General features: G+C 40.2%; 1 protein-coding gene across 2 annotated transcripts; it reads left to right on the top strand.

Moving 5' to 3' along the window:
* The first annotated feature begins 195 nt into the window (after nt 1-195).
* QRSL1 (glutaminyl-tRNA amidotransferase subunit QRSL1) lies at nt 196-14,493 on the top strand. Of its 2 annotated transcripts, XM_050894840.1 has the most exons (11): nt 196-259; nt 564-723; nt 1,896-1,994; nt 3,455-3,551; nt 5,327-5,503; nt 7,828-8,003; nt 8,130-8,242; nt 9,775-9,967; nt 10,362-10,479; nt 13,349-13,554; nt 14,042-14,493. In XM_050894840.1, the coding sequence occupies exons 1-11, from the start codon at nt 236-238 to the stop codon at nt 14,251-14,253; spliced, it is 1,575 nt and encodes a 524-aa protein (XP_050750797.1). In that variant the 5' UTR covers nt 196-235; the 3' UTR covers nt 14,254-14,493. The 2 variants fall into 2 exon arrangements, with proteins under 2 accessions (XP_050750797.1, XP_050750798.1); XM_050894841.1 differs by lacking the exon at nt 5,327-5,503.
* The last annotated feature ends 2,502 nt before the right edge of the window (nt 14,494-16,995 follow it).

The following is a 16,995-nucleotide window of genomic DNA, read 5'->3' as shown; positions in this document are numbered from 1 at the left end:
ATCGGGCTGGAACACGACGCTCCCCGCTCGCCTCCGCCCTCAGCCCCGGAGGCCCGGCCCGGCCTGCCCTCCTCCCTCGCCCCGGCGGCACCCGCCGCCAATGGGCGGCCGCCTTCTTGGCGGCTCTGCCAATGGTGCCCCTCGGTGTTGCGGCAAGATGGCGGCGCCCAGCCGCCGCGCCGGGAGAAGGGTCGCGGAGGGCCGGCGGGCGTGAGGCGGCGGTGCGCGGGCCGCCATGCTGCGCGCCTCCCTCCGCGAGGTGAGTGGCGCCGAGCCCGCCCTGAGAGCTGCCGCGGCGCGGGGAGGGCGCGTCAAGGAGCGGGGTGGCGGCGGCGGTGGGGCGGGCTCGCAAGGTGACTGGGGCGAGCGGGCCCGCCGCCGTGTCCCCTCGCGTCCCCCTCCCCGGAGCCCGGGGCAGCGGGGGACCAGCCACGGCGGGGCCCGGGGGAGCCCTTCCCGCGGGCTCCCTCCCGAAGTGGCAGTGAGGATCGCGCTTTATCCCCTTAACGCCCCGAAGCGGGCTCTGTCACCTGGCTGCCTTGAAAGGGGGATTGCGCTTTCAGGTTTCCGCAGCGTTGAGGGAAGGACGTGTGACTCCGACGGAGCTCTGCCAGAGGTGCCTTGCCCTCATCAAAAGCACCAAGTTTCTTAATGCTTACATTACCGTCGCGGAAGAAACGGCTTTGAAGCAGGCTGAAGAATCAGAGAAAAGATACAGAAGAGGTACGTTTGCTCCTACTTGATATTAGTCCTTAAAAAGCTGTTGTGGAGGAGCTCTTTGTGGTAGGTGAAGCAACTTGTCGTCTTAAAGCAGGTGTATGCGCTACACGTTTGAGTGTTGGGGGCTGAGGATTGCAGTTGAGGCTTCAGTGGGTGCGTGCTCTTGGGTATATGCTTGGCACTTGGTAGCATATTCAGTTCAAAAATCAAAGGTGAAACCTGGACCAAACCAGGCAGGCACTGCAGATTAAGTAGGCTCTGTGCTTCTTGAACAGCACTGCTACTGGTTGCTGCTTCTTTCCATCAGCAGTTTATTTTAAATTGGTAGCCAACAGTTACCATGCACAGGAAGATGCAGTGGTCTTTTGCAGGCCTGTTGACTGAGGTGGACAAACATCTATCAGGTTTTAAACCTCAGCCTATCAGGTTTTAAATTAAGAAAGCAAGTGAAAGTAAAGCAACTTTGTTAATTGCAGTTATGAGTTGGTGAACAGAACAGCATTAAATCCTGTCATCTGCAGCATTTAGAGGCTGACCATCCTCATTTTCCTTTGCATTTCCTGGAAGACAGAAAAGGGAAATTTTCACCCAATAGGGTACTTTTTTTTCCTTCCTGGGTGACACTTGCTGTCCTCTGACAGCTTAAGAAAATTGCCAGCCAGAGTGTTTTGCTTCCTGACATAGGCATTTTAAATTTTATTTTTGCTGGATGGTGGATAATCAATCCCATAGGGAAGACTTTCTGTGCTTCAGTAATTTTTTTAGATCATATCTACTGTGTATGTTGGGTAGGCCGAATTTATGGCTCCCAGCCTAGGGAAGATTTAGGCAGCCTGAAATAAGCATTATGTGGTCACATTTGAAAAGGTAAGCACTCCTCTGGGATAGCTAACCTGTATGAAAGCAGCTGCCTGTCTTGCGGGCTTAGGCACATTTGCAGAGCTCTGCTCTGCAGGGTCAAGTCTGGTCTGGGCAGAATGCTCAATGATAGAGTTAGAATGGAAGATGGTTCTTGAAAATGTAACTGACAACCATCAAATGCTAAGTCGATAGCATTCTTGCTTCCAATAAACACCCGAAGGGACATGTAAAATAAATTGTATTTGATGAGAAGACTATACATATAGCACACTTTGCTTTAATCGCTGGTGTCTTTGCAATAATTCCTAATGCAGGTCAGCCGCTGGGTGTTTTAGATGGAATTCCTATTGCAGTAAAAGACAACTTTAATACAGCTGGCATTGAGACAACATGTGCATCAAACATGCTAAAAGGTACAGTAGAGCTTTTAAAGTAAAATCAGATCTCATTTCAGAGCTCTTGCTCTTCTCTTTAGAGGGTTTATGGAGTGCAGTCTTCCAGAAATGTAAGTACTTTCAAAAAATGAGCTGAACTCTTTTGAAAAAATATGTTTGTCTAATTTCTTCTGCCAAGCTTGTCTGGTATTACAGGTGCATCTTCTTGTGTAAGCACATTATCTCCTTTATTCATATAGTTACATGCTTTTAACAATGCAATGTTTGTTATAGCCCATATACTAAATTAGATTTGTTCCATAGTTCACATTTTGCTTCACGTTACTTTTAGGTCTACAGGAGAGCAGTCAGTACTGTTTGCTGCTGTTCTGTCTAGCAAAATCCAAAGATAGTCTTTTTTTTTTTTGTTGTTCTGTTGATAATTGTTGACTTAAGTAGTTTTTTCATGTGGCTGTGGGAAGAGTAGACATTAACAATTCTTTTCTCTATATTCCTGATATACAGACACGTTCTATAAGGCTTTTTTAAGTTTTTGAAATTTCCTAAGCTCATTGTTTCTATTAACAGGCCATGAACATTTTCAAGGCATTAGAATGTTTTCATAGTAAAAGCAAAAGTAGAAAACATTTCTTACATCTGTTTTATTCTGCACAAAGTAAAACTGAAAAGTTTTGTGAAAGATAGCTCAAGTAAATTAGCAGATCCCTAATCTGATTATGGGGGTTTTTTAATAGCAGAAGAAACAAAATATGACTTTGCCATTTCAAAAAATGTTATATTATCCGAGATGCTTTTCCTTAAAGCACGTTCTCAGACCTGTTGTGATTGATTGCAATGTCACGGCTGAGAGTATTAGGAGTGATGTTGTCCTTGTTGTTCCTGTTGAGGGTGGAGAAACCCCTGTCAATATTCACAAAAGGAATTGGTTGCTATCTAGGATCTCATGTAAGTGTCATGGTTCTCATCCTAGTTTATGTAAGGTCTAAGTGGTCAAGGGTGCACATGTTTGATCACAGGATAGCCAGTTAGTATTTCAGCTTGTGGTTAACCATATGCTCCTTTATGTCATGGTAATGGAGAGATAATTCAAGATAGCTTAGCACTTTTCTGTAAAGAGCTGTTTCTCATTTCTTCTAATTTTAGACAGTTCCTGCAAATTGGCTGAATGCAGTAATTTGCTACCCTTGTGGTAACTTGTTTATGTGAAGTCTTAGCTCCACACTCTAAAAATGTATAATCCAGAATTACTCGGTTATAAGTCGTGGAGAAAAAAAAAGACATTGCAAACAAAACAGCATTTGGTTTACTTTTGCTGAGTTTTGGAAATTACTCATGTTATCTTGAAGCAAAACTTCGGCGCTGTGAACTGACAATTCTTACGCACAAATAATGACAACTTTGAAGTGTTCGGAGTAGCTGCTTCTAAGAATCAGCTGTGTCTCACCAATCGCTCTCTTAATTGTTCTGTTTGTTTTCAGGTTATATTTCTCCTTACAATGCTACAGTAGTTCAGAAATTACTGGATCAGGGAGCTGTGCTTTTAGGAAAAACAAACCTAGATGAATTTGCAATGGGGTGAGTGATGTTTATTATTTTTAATGTGTGATTGCACATTAAATAGAATACACACCATCTGTTCCGATCTACCTGTAATCCTTAACTCCTCTTTCTGTGAGGTTAGAAAATAGTGAATACTTACCCGTGAAGAGTATAGAGTTGCATGAATTTCTCACTGAGCATTTATACTGTTGAGTAGATTACATAAATGCTGAGTTTTATGAACATAGTGTTCGACTATAGCTGTGTTTGAGGGGGAGGAAGCCTTTGCAGAAAGCTAAGGACAAGCAGACTTCTTCCAGATCCAGTAGTGTGTTAGTAGAATTGCTTACACCACCAGTTAATTGCTGCCTTTTTCTTTCTCCTCAGTGGTGGTTTTTGCCCTTAGCTAATTATTATCATACCCCTGCTGGCAGTCACTGCCTCTGCCGGTCAGCCACTGGAGTAATTTGTATGAGTACTCCCTGATTTGCTGCAAACAGGCTAATCTAGAGCTACACTTTAAATTGCCTAAGCTAATGTTGGCGACTCTTTGTCAGGAGCACGTTGGAAAATGCTCTCACAAATGGGTTCTCCAGCAAATCGGTGAAGGCAGCCAAGCTGTAGCAGGGAACAGCATTGGGCCATTATATATGGGAGTCTGTGTCACCACAACTTCTGGGTCTGGAAAGGAATGTCTGGGACTTTAGTTACCTATGAGAAACAATAAGTGTTGTGGTTTGCTTTTGTTTTTATTTTACCTAAACCAAAGACAGAGGTTTGATGGGGAATTCACATGGATGGAGTGGAAATACTTTGACTGTATTGTTTTGGATGAAGTCATTTCTGTGTCAAAGAGACGCTCTTCAGAGGAAGAGTAGGGAAAAAGCACGGAAGAAACTGATTATGCAGTGTAACAACTGGTTTAAGCTCATTAAAGCACAGGATTCTCTTAAAAGGCTTGTTGCACCTCCGGCCTCTCATCTCAGTTCTGTGTGTTTGCATGGTCTCTTACGCTAGCACCAACACGTCTGCACCATGAGCTTGATCAGGGAGCTGATCCAGCTCAAAAGTAATGATGTCTCAATAAGGTTAGTTTTCAACTGCTGTGTCAACTGCCCACTCGTGTCTGATGATTTGGCAAATAGCACTGGCACCCTAGAGTCAGGGGGGACATGGGGTGGAGGTTGTGAGGGAGGAGGAAAGTACCCCCCACCCCCAGTTCTGGTGGCTGCTCACACTTAGGTGACCACAAGCTGACTGAAACCAGTTTCTGAGATGGCAGTCTAGCACTCTGAAGCAGCAAACTGTGGCCTCAGGAGAGGGCTACAGAGTGAGTAATTGTGTGTTATTTACAGAGAAGTGCTTGTTCCTGCTATTGCGGGGCTTTTTCCCCACCTCTAGCAGCATGATGATGACCACAAGACTGTGGTCGTCATCTTTTGTCTTTTCCAAACGCAGGGTTAGGAAACCAGAAGACCTGTTTTTTGAAGCAGATGTGCAGCTTTACTGTTACGTGGCTTAAGTCAGTTTTATGTTTTTGTGATTACGTTCTTTTCAGTGGCATTAGCAGAAGTTAGAAAGAGGTATGAGTTCAGGTTCTGTGTCAGAAAGGGATGAAGATCTATAAACTTTACAATTCTGTGTCACGTTATTGAATTTGACTGCATAAGGATTTAGGTACACCAGTCTTTTTGTGTTGAAATTGAGTTTGCTAGGATGAAGGATGAAGAATTGGATAAAGAAAAAAACTTGGTGAATGCAATGTGTCATCTGTCACTTCTGTCTGTATTTGTTCTGTCTGACTATCTTAGATCTGGGAGTACGGATGGGGTATTTGGACCAGTCAGAAATCCCTGGAGTTATTCAAGACAGTACAAGGAAAAATCTGTCCCAGAATCCCATTCTGAGGACAAAGAGCCTAACTGGGTAATAACGGGAGGGAGCTCAGGAGGCAGTGCGGCTGCAGTGTCATCTTTCACATGTTTTGCGTAAGAGGCTTTTTAAAATTGTTTTTTATTAAATGTCTCAAAATATGTTGCAAGGTTTTAATTTTATAATTTTCTCATAATCTAATTTGAAATGGGAGGGTTATTTGCACTGGCATGCAAGAATTTATTTCAGCATCCCTAGTTTATTTGTGACATACCATGAAGCCAGAATGAATCCATGTAGACAAATTTAGGCTTATTCATTTTGAGTGTTATTCAGTGTACTGATATGACCACTTTGCACTGCATGAAATAAAATGATAATGGCAGTAAAGGAATGACAGTTTTATTGTTATTCCCACATGCTCTCTTAAAATTAACATGGGGTTTGTGACACATCCTCTTCCTCAGTAAATGCATTACACAAATACACGCTGAAAATGTAATTCAGCAGATGAAGAGATCCCTTAATTTGTAACAGTATAGTAATCGTTCCTCTCCTCCTTTGTTTTTATAGCAGAGCTATGTAATAATACCTGAGATTTGGAATCTAAAAGCTTTCAAATCCCTGACTTAACAAAAGGGTACACAGATACTTACTACACAGCTACTTACAATCTTGTCTGGTTTTAAACGTTAGAAGACAGGTTTAGTTTTTTGGGTTTTGGTCGTTTTGTTTTTTTTTTTTTTTAAAGTGAATTTAAACAAGCCGGAGGTTTTTTTTACAACAATTATTATCTGTGTGGAATAACAACACACTACTTAACAAATCAGTTGTCTATGCTATCTTCCCCATCCAACTGTTAAAAGAAGTCTGATCCTTAAAACTTTACACCTTTCGTTCTATGCAGTTTTTAGAGCTACATAGTGCAGCACATTTTATAGAAGATTATTTCAGTTGTGCTCTTAACTGGAAGGTGTTTAAGAATGCTCTTTAGTTACTGTGTCCTTGTTTACCCATAGACTATATTATAAGCACCTATTTTATTGTTAAAATATTTCTTGCTAATGGTGATTGCAGCTTTTTTTAAAAAATACTATGTTTTTGTATGGAAAACCCAATTTATTTTATGATTTTTTTAATGATACCTCTCTTCATCTTATTGCCCTTTGCTAGGATGTAGTATACTCAACATTTTAATACTGTTGAAACTGAACTCAGTAAATCCATTGCCAAGGACTGCTGGTCCTTGTCCTGAGCCAGAATGGCCTGATCCTGATATAGTCTGGCACCTTCTCTTATGTTGCTGGGTGTGCTGAACTCCCATTTTGCACTGCTCAGCACTTTGTCAGATCAGGGAGGTTTTTCGTCCAGCTATTTTATTGCCTATAACTTATTGTATATCCACTCTATTAGTTTCTTTGAAGCATCAGGAATGCTGCCAGTCTTTGTCTTTTCAATTTGAGATTTGGATGTACAGAAATGCTACAAAATTGAGGATGTTTTATATCAACACAAAAGCTTTGAAAAAAAATTCCACTTCAGCAAAGTCAATTGAATTGGTTCAGTCATCTCAGAAACAGATGCCTATGGGAAAAGTCACATACCCACTTCAATAAAAATTATACCTCCTTCTGAAGTTTAATTTATTTTTGGCAAAGATTTGGATGAAAGCTGTTTTATTTTTTAAATGGTGCTTGAGTTAAAATTATTAAAAACAAGAGAAGAGCAGGTTTCATTTCAATATGAATTTCTAATTCTATTACAACTTTTGAAATAAAAATTTCAATATAGAAAGAACAAGGTTTCACCTGTGAAAGAACAAAAAAAAGAAGTAAAAAAAAAAAAACCTTGGAAAAAAAAAAAATACCGTGTCCTAAAATTGCACCTAAGCTACTCTAAGCTGGGAGTTCTGATGCTATGCTTTGTAGGTTTGGAAACAGGAAAAACATCCTAGACTTTGAAAAGTATGCCCTCTTATTAGGGGCAAGAAGTGTACTGTGTCGCTATTTATTTGTATACTTGGAAGATGCTGCTTCATAGTGTATTGGCTACTGAATAAATAAGATATCCACGTCTGAAAATTGTACACTAAATTACGAGGCGTCTTTCAGAGTCCACAGTATTGGAACAGACCAATAGAGAAGACAGAAGTAGATATTTAGGGCCATATTCAGATGGCCTAAATTCAACCTATCTACCTCTGCTTTGTGAAGAGAACTGGGCTCTCCTGATGGCTAATTCAGAGACCCTAAGAAAAATAAGAGAACAGATAAAAAACAGCAGACATAGGGAGCAGACTGAAATTGAGGCTGTGTGATTGTGACTTCTGATCTGGAAGAATTCACACATTTTTAAATCCATGCATCTTAAAGCCATACATTTTTACTGTTTGGAAATGTTCTGAATTATTTTACTAATGATAATCCTTTTGAAACCATAGAGCCTTAGGGTCAGACACAGGAGGATCTACCCGAAACCCTGCTGCTCACTGTGGTGTAGTAGGTTTAAAGCCAACATATGGACTGATCTCTCGCCATGGTCTCATTCCTCTAGTGAACTCCATGGATGTGCCAGGAATCCTAACCAGATGTGTGGATGACGCAGCAGTAATGTTAGGTATTACTACTTCATATGTCTTTGTATACAATGTATCTTTGTTTACAACATCGTCTCAAAACAAATTGAATTCTGGCTACGCAATGTGCATTTTTCCTGTTCTTCATATGTCATGTCATATTTCAGGTTCACTTGCTGGACATGATCCTAAAGACTCTACCACAATTCAGGACAACTTTAAGCCATTTGAACTACCCAATTTGACTGATGTCAGCAAGCTCTCAATAGGAATTCCGAAGGTAACATTTGAGTCCTGTCAACAATTGTGGACAGGAACAGCAAATAGGACACCTAACAAAAAAATATTTGTATCTTGCCCACCACCTCCCAGTCTCTCATGATTTAAAACAGTGAAGATGGTATGAGCAGCTCCTGGAAAAGAGCAGTATGTGCTCTGTTGCCTGTGCAGGCGATTCGGACAGAGCGTGTACTAATGCTTCATCTAAAACATTTTATCATCATTGTGGGAAGCACTGTCGGGAAGTTCCAAGGGAAACGGGGAACTTCAATTCTTGGTTCTCTCTATTGCTTTGATCAGTCACCTGTATAACGTCAGAGAAGTTGCTCTTAGTGCCTTCTCACACAGTGAGGTTAGTACTGGTTTGTGCAGTGCTTTGAGATACTTGTCTAAATGGTACTGTGTTAATACGAAGCAGAATTTTAAAGGCAATTGAGTGGCACAAGGAGCTGTGATTTGGAGAGCTCTAATGAGGATTGAAAGACAACTGTAATCTGGCTTCTGATGTATGCAATTCAATCATGTTTGTAACTGTAAGGATACTTGCAATTTAGGCACAACATTTGGGACTTCAGCCTATTTTTAATTTAGTAAAGGCTCTGCCTTCAAAGAGACAATGTCAGTAACATTTATTGGTTTGATTCTCAGTATTTGAACCTGTGCTAGAACAGGTATACCAAAAGATTTAATTTTGTAAACAGAGATGTCCACTGACCAATTATTCAGGATCTGTGAAATGCAAAAATTGTATGCCTAGAAAATTAATTAGCTGCATACTGTTTAGATTTTGATAAATCTAAAATAGTGGTATTGGTTAATCATTCATATCCTTTGGACAGTTGTTTTCTACTGCTACAGATTATCCTAAAGAGATGCATGCATATGTTAAACATGGGTCATAGCTACTCAGAAATCAGACAGTATTATGACCCTGATATTGTTGGTTAGAACTGAAGCAAGTATCTTCAAAAATAGAGAATTTTAATAGAATATCTTTAACTTAGCTCTTAAACAGGAACAGCTTATCTAAGTCTTCTCCCAACCCCTTGGTTGTAGTTCTTCTTTGGTGGGTTGTTTTGTTTGTTTCAGTGAGGCGTGCCAGTTGCCACTGATATGCTGTGGCCATAATTTCTTTTTATCTTTTCTACTCACAGCAGCCCTAGTGTTAGGATTTAAACCTGAAAAGTTTCTACCCACAAACTGCAGAGCAGTGCAGTACAGTCTCCATGAATAGACAAATAAGTGGATAACTGGGCAATTTCTCCTTCAGAAGAAACTGCTGAAATTCCATCGTCTGCGATATGTGGGTTGATCCTACTGAGATGAACATAATATTCTTAAGAATTCCTGTTAATTTAATCCTGCTTGTTTGTATAATATTTAGTAGATGCAAGAAGCTTTAATAAGTACTTTGAGTCATATAGTGGTGAGGTAATAGTTTCTATGTATTTTTAGCAAGGAGTATTTGCATTTTGGTTGCCATTAGAAGTAAACTGGTATGTAAAGTAACTCCCCTTCTTGTTTTTCTCTAAGGAATATCACGCGCCAGGGCTTTCTAGTGAAATTCTGGCGCTCTGGTCAAAGGCTGCTGACCTCTTTAAGAATGCAGGTGCTAAAGTAATTGAAGTGAGTCTACCACACACTCGTTACTCAATTGTCTGTTATCATGTGCTGTGCACAGCAGAAGTGGCATCAAATATGGCCAGGTTTGATGGACTGGAATATGGTAAGGCCTTTGAAAAAACTTTTTTCTCAGACAATAGAAACATTGCTGGATGCCATTAAAAAGTATTAGTTTTAATAGATATGCTTTTCATGGTTGAATACTTGGTGTTATTTCTCCAAGATGGAATACAGTAAAAAACCCTGTCCAAATAAAAATGAGTAAATAAATACATTTTTATATATTTCACTTCTAGACACGTGAGTGTCTTGGCTTAAAATCTGTTTAATATTTCTGTAATAAAACAAGAATATGCTTTGCTGTTTTTCCAGAATAGTAGCATGTCAGACTGCAGCAAACAGTGGCCTATTGTATTACTATGTATAACATTACCTTATGTTGTTAAATCTTAAGGATTACAAAAAGTATTAATTTCCAAATTGCTTTTTCTTTTCAGGACACCGTTCTGACATGAACAAGTCCACAGAAAGTATGTATGCTGCAACACGACGAGAAGGCTTTAATGACGTTGTAAGAGGAAGAATTCTGTCAGGAAACTATTTCTTGTTGAAACAGTAAGCAGAACATCCTGAAACTCAAATTTGCCAAGTTAACGATTTTTTAGGCAAATAGTGATTAATTGTTCATCATGACATGAAAAAAATTTGTCCTTACGCTAGTACCTACTTGTATTGTTATTATTGCTTTAGCTATATCATACCTAGTGAACTGTTAATAATGAATGAAAATGTTTTCCCTTAGTCTTACCAGTGAGCCTCCTGAATTAAATAAGTAAAACAACTTAATGATTCCCCCCCCTCCCCCCCCCAGAGTAGGCACCCATTAGTTAAATTAAGCAAAAATCTATCCTATGGTGTGACATTAAAATCATACTGAAGCCATTATTATTGTTGTGTTAAAAGTTCTGTAGCTGTTAATCTCATTAAAACTGCATAGAAAAACTGCTGGTACATTCTAGTGAGGTCTTCTAGAGAAAGCCAGAACATACGGCAATTAAATTAACTATAGCTCTTTGCCTCAGCATACAGGGAAAGGAAGGCACTGGCAGAGGTACTGGACTGATGTCTTTACAGAAGACAGGTTTTTATCCAGCTCATGCAGAGAAGCTGGTGCATGGATCAATCTGACTTTTTTTCTTAGGTTTCAATCCTTATCCCACAGTCCTAATTTATGTTAGTAAAAGTCCTGTTTTTCTCTGTCTTAATTTGTTCAGATACTAACAGAAATATTAGTCGTGTAATCAGTCTCAAAGCAAGTGCACTACAGAAAGAGCTCTGTCAGCAAGAGTATTCATCAGATGTGACTTCTAGTTGCTCTCAGAGGCAGGAATGTTGTCAGTCAGTATGTAACAACCAGCTTTTATGGAATGCCGATATTCCTGCCAAGTGTGCTCCTTCAGCTTTCCTAAGACTGCTTTAAAATTCATGTAGTTCACTCTTCTGTGAAGGAATATATAATTGGCTTCCATCAAGATTGAAAAGGAGAGTCCTGTTCCTGTCCGCAGTAAATTACTTTTGAAAAACAGAACCCAGGGTTCAGAAAGCATTCTTAGAATAAATAGTAGAGAAAAACCATCTGTGTCTCCTGCAAATGTTGCATTTTACAGATTATTTTTATCTTGCTTTTGAAATCTGTAAAATAACTAGGTGATTGTTCAGGAAGTTCTGTTTAATATCTTTATCAGTGATCTGGACGAGGGGATCGGGTGCACCCTCAGTAAGTTTGCATACAATGCCAAGTCGGATGGGAGTGTTGATCTGCTTGAGGGTAGGAAGGCTCTACAGAGGGATCTGGACAGGGTGGATCAATGGGCCGAGGCCAGTTGTATGAGGTTCAACAAGGCTCAGTGCCAGGTCCTGCACTTGGGTCACAACAACCCCATGCAATGCTACAGGCTTGGGGAAGAGTGGCTGGAAAGCTGCCTGGCAGAAAAGGACCTGGGGGTGTTGGTCGACAGCCGGCTGAACATGAGCCAGCAGTGTGCCCAGGTGGCCAAGAAGGCCAAGAGCATCCTGGCTTGTATCAGAAATAGGGTGGCCAGCAGGACTAGGGAAGTGATCATCCCCCTGTACTCGGCACTGGTGAGGCCGCACCTCGAATACTGTGTTCAGTTTGGGGCCCCTCACTACAAGAAAGACACTGAGGTGCTGGAGCACATCCAAAGGAGGGCAATGAAGCTGGTGAAGGGTCTAGAGCACAAGTCCTGTGAGGAGCAGCTGAGGGCACTGGGGTTGTTTAGCCTGGAGAAAAGGAGGCTGAGGGGAGTCCTTACTGCTCTCTGCAACTACCTGAAAGGAGGTTTTAGCAAGGTGAGTGTTGGTCTGTCCTCCTAAATAACAAGTGACAGGACGAGAGGAAATGGCCTCAAGTTGTGCCAGGGGAGGTTTAGACTGAATAGTAGGAAAAATGTCTTCACCAAAAGGGTTGTCAAGCAGTGGAACAGGCTGCCCAGGGAAGTGGTTGAGTCACCATCCCTGGAGGTATTTAAAAGATGTGTAGATGAGGCTCTTAGGGACTTTCTGAAGTTAACAGCTAGGATGATTTCAGAAGTGATTGTAGAAAAAGGGCTAATTCCCATGATATAACTTCTTAACTTGAATCCGCTGTCTGTTATTGATTATAACCATTTTCATTGCAGTTTTCCAGAAACTTAGATCTTTAGATTACTCTAACAAAGTGGCTTTTGGGCAGTTTCAGTTGTTTTATCTACAAACACTCTGGCATGTAGCAGTTGTTAATACCCCCGTCCCTTTTCTTTTTTTTGAATAGCTGTGGTTTTAGATGACAATTACTTTTGAAACTGAACTTCTCTGAATTTAAGGATTCCACATTTACCAGTTCTGCATATGAAGTTAAAAGGAAAAACAGACATAAAGCTGACTAATTTGTTTCTGCTTCAGAATTGTGTAAAGACAGTTTAGAAACCCATAGTTTCACATACATAGTTTTAAGTCCATTTGGAGTCCTCTGTAGATGATGGGACTTTTTCACATGCTTTGAGTATCTTGCTGGATTGAATCCTAAATGATTAATGCCTATTTTCCAGGCCTGCTTAGTTCTGTATCGTTTCTAGGCTTTGCTGTGCTGCCCTGGAGTGAAATTCAATACACGGTTTAGTTTCAGAGTGGTCATAAAAGTGTTGTTTTGATTTTTAGTTAATTATTGTAAGCTAGGGTTTTGTTTTCCCTTCACCTTTCTTCAGCAGTATGCCCTCATCTCTTCGTTCTCTGACAGCTTCATTGCTATGAGAGCGTAAACACCATGTTTGATGACTAAGCTTCTGGTATATCAAAGCTCAAGTACTAGTGTTAGTCTTTTAACCAAAAGGAATACTGGGCTTGTCGTTTCTACAGTAACTAAGAAATTAAGTTCTGTATTTTTGGAATTAAAGTGTCGGGCCCTCATGTCCATATTTCTTTCTAGGAACTATGAGAATTACTTTATCAAGGCACAGAAAGTCAGACGTCTCATTGCTAATGACTTTGTGAAGGTTTTTGGGAGTGGTGTTGATATTTTACTCACTCCTACCACTCTGAGTGATGCAGTACCTTATAAGGAATTCATCAAAGAAGACAACAGAACCCGCAGCACGCAAGATGACATCCTAACACAGGCTGCAAACATGGCTGGTGAGTAAGGACAGAAATTCAACTATGTTTTCCCCTGCCTAGTCATTTTTAATGTCCGTTCCCTTCAGCTATTTAACCTCTTCTTTAGAATCAAGATATTTCACCCCTGTAAGTCTTACAACGATAACCAGGTATAAGGATAGTTTATTTATTAAACGTTTTAAAATGTAAGACTACATTTTAAAGTGGGGCACCTTGGAGCTGAGTACAGGCTGCAGATAAGATTAATCCATTCAAGTTCCAGAGACCAAAATCTCTTTCTAAGGAGAGCTGATTATCTTTTCAGAGGATGCTGACTCCTTAAATCACTCTAACTCATTTCTTGTGATCCCCTAGCAGTATCCTTAGTTCATTGACTCAAACTATTTTAACTAGTCTTTTTCCTCTACATAATTTTTTCCTAGTTCTCTTAGAATTGTTACAAAAGTTACTCCAACTGGATTTGTTTAATACTAAGTCTTTGCATGTGTATCTTTTTTTCTTTCAGGATTGCCAGCCATAAATGTTCCTACAGCTCTTTCAGAGAGAGGCTTGCCAGTTGGGCTTCAGTTCATTGGACGTTCTTTCCGGGAGAAGCAGCTTCTCACTGTAGCCAAATGGTTTGAAAAACAAGTAAAATTCCCAATGATTCAGCTAGAAGAAATGAAGAGGCATGACCATGGTGTCTTTCAGCATCAGAAATCTGCTTCTTTTTCATAACGCAGGACTTGCTAGTCAGCTAAAGCAAGAAAGCTGTGAGGATGGTCTAAAAATGTATTCCTGCAGTTAATTCTCTTTTGCAGAAACAATAATCCATTTTAAGAAGACCATATGCAGTAATGCAGGATGGAATCACAACAGCTTGGTACTGTGTAATTAAGGCAAAGTGAATCATTAAGTAAACATGTCTGTTATTAAGAACCATTTCTAACTGATATTAAAAACACCAAGTTGAAATTATGTATCTTATGTCTGTGGAGCTGCTTTTTTCCATCCCCAGGGGGTGTGTAAGGTATCAGGCCCATTAAAGAGCTAACCTGAACTTTCGTGTGAAAATTGTATGGTTGCCAAAGGGCTTGGTTTCCTTCTGGAGCGTAGACTTTTGTAATGGCAACAACCAGACAAGCTGTAATGGAACAAAAGTATCAAGGATCTGTTCACCAACAGGTAAATACGAAAAGAAACAAGGGAATAACATACAGGTAGTTCATTTAAAAAAAAAAAAAAAAAATTTAAATCCCTACTTCTAGCAAACTCATGCAGAAGGTGAAATAACCTCCAGGTTTACAATTCATGCAGATTACTCTGGTTACATCATTGTAAGAATGATGAATTCCAGATTTCTTCTGGGGAAAGATGCCTAGTAGTCTTTGAATAGTTATTTTCTTCTTCCTTCATCACTGTTCTTTATAATCAGCGCTTAAAATGAATACTTACTAAGAAACAAATTATCTTCTTCAGTGTAACTCTCCATGAGAGTAATACCACCTATTCCTTCATGGACAGTCATTCAACACAATAGTAATTGAAACAAATTTCCAAAACGTAATGCTGGTAGACTGGAAGACCGACTAAACAACTAATAACCTGTTTTGAATGTTCTACTTTCCATTTTTCGAAAGTTGAAAAAGTATGAAGGATTAAGTTTGTAGATTTGTTTTTGCATCAGATTTGCTTTCAGTCGTAGTCTACAGAATGCACAGATGTAAAGTGTAGGGTGGGAAAAATGGTTGAGATGTAGTCTGGTATGGTAACATACAGAATCTTCCTGAATTATGTCTTGTCTTAGACTGTACCATCACCTACATAGAAAAAAAAATCACCTTATTTCTAAAAATTGCAAATGAATTGGTGAATTTTACACAGCCCAAGGTGAGCTATTCCAATACCTTTCCCACACGATTAAAATGGTACACAATTAAAAGTCCCACATGATTTAAATTTAAAAAGTAAAAATTTTAATTTAAATATTAAAAATCAAGGTACACCTTGTTTCTAGTCTGATGCAATCTGGCTTTTTTTCATAGAACAGTCTTCTGGGAACTTGCTTTTTCTGTTAGTGGGCAATGATGAAGTGAGGAACCCAACAGACTATTTTCACCGTTGTCTTGTTCAATAATTTAGGTATGCTCTAATCATACTGTCACTGTGCGCATCTTGTCTTATAGCAGCTTGCTGACCAGAGCTCTTAGTGAGGTTGTCCAAGTTGGAATACCTGGATATATACTTGGAATACCTGCTCCTTGATTTGCAGTCACGTCCCAAACCCAGACCTACCACTTACTGTTTCTAAAAGTAAAGGTCAGTGTCCGTTGGAGCTTGAGATAAAATCCTGACTGTGGAGAGCATTCCTGGAGGGACAATAAGAGCCTTGGAGTGTTACTCACAGAAGAGAACAAGGAGAGAATTGCACTCTCCCTTGGAAATTAATTCTGGACTGACTGCGGGCCCACAGGAAAATCCCTGCTTATGCTTGGCAATTTTTCTCTTAAAACTTCCCCTGACGTTAAGAGAAATCTGATGGAAAAACTGGATCAAGGCAAAGATCCCCACTCCACGTTTTCCAAGCAGCTAGAAGAGGGGTAGGTGAAGGGGAACTGTTCTCATACCTGCACTACTGTGTTTTTTTTTTTTTTAAAGCAGGGCTCTGATTCCAGTCTCCAGCATCCTCTAAACGAGCATTCAGATGATCAGAGAAATTGGCTGTTCATGTCCTTCAGAGTTTCTTCTTTTGGTAGATGCCTGAGCACAGCATAACTATGCAGTGAAATACACAGTAGAGAAGGTACAAACCAGAGAAGCGGACATCCGTTCTGCAACTCTGAATAGCATGGCATTTATAACTTTATGTTAGAGGCTGAGACCCATCTTTGGATTACAGGTTGTAAAGACTTGACAACAAAACTCCTGGGTAGATACTTAAATTTCTGGGCTATTAGATTCAAGGCAGCCCCAACAAGGCTTCTGCCCTGCTCCCACTCCCAGCTGTTTTGCATTTTGGGGGACCATATACCTGATGCTCTTTCTGCCCTCCCCTAACTAAGGCTGGAATTTCACCAAGCCAGAGGTGAGAGCGTGGGAACCAGTGTGATCGAGCAGCTTCAGGATGTAAGCAAGAGTTCCTCAAGTTTTGCAAGAGGATATCTAAGAGACTTTTGCTGTCTTCACATCAGAAAACCATTTCGAAGTACTTGACTCTGGGCCCCTCAGCAGTTCCTGAAGTAGCTTAACACCCCAGCTTACCTGTAGATATAGTGGTTGTGAGGGGTATCTCTGAGCAGAGCTTTGTACAGCTGCTATGAGTGCCAAGTCATGGCTCCAGAGTTATAAATAATAAAGTTTCTATGACGGATAATTAGACTCTCAAAACCCCTTGTTACAGAAGTAGAGGAATTCCAGGGAGCAGGAAGGTCTGGGGGTAAAAAAATAAGGAAAAAAACCCTGCCTATACAAACATTTTGT

This window comes from Gymnogyps californianus, chromosome 3 (assembly GCF_018139145.2).
Source record: "Gymnogyps californianus isolate 813 chromosome 3, ASM1813914v2, whole genome shotgun sequence".
Lineage (NCBI taxonomy): Eukaryota > Metazoa > Chordata > Aves > Accipitriformes > Cathartidae > Gymnogyps > Gymnogyps californianus.
The sequence above is the reverse complement of the archived record's forward strand: the minus strand, read 5'-3'. Positions and strand labels throughout refer to the sequence as shown.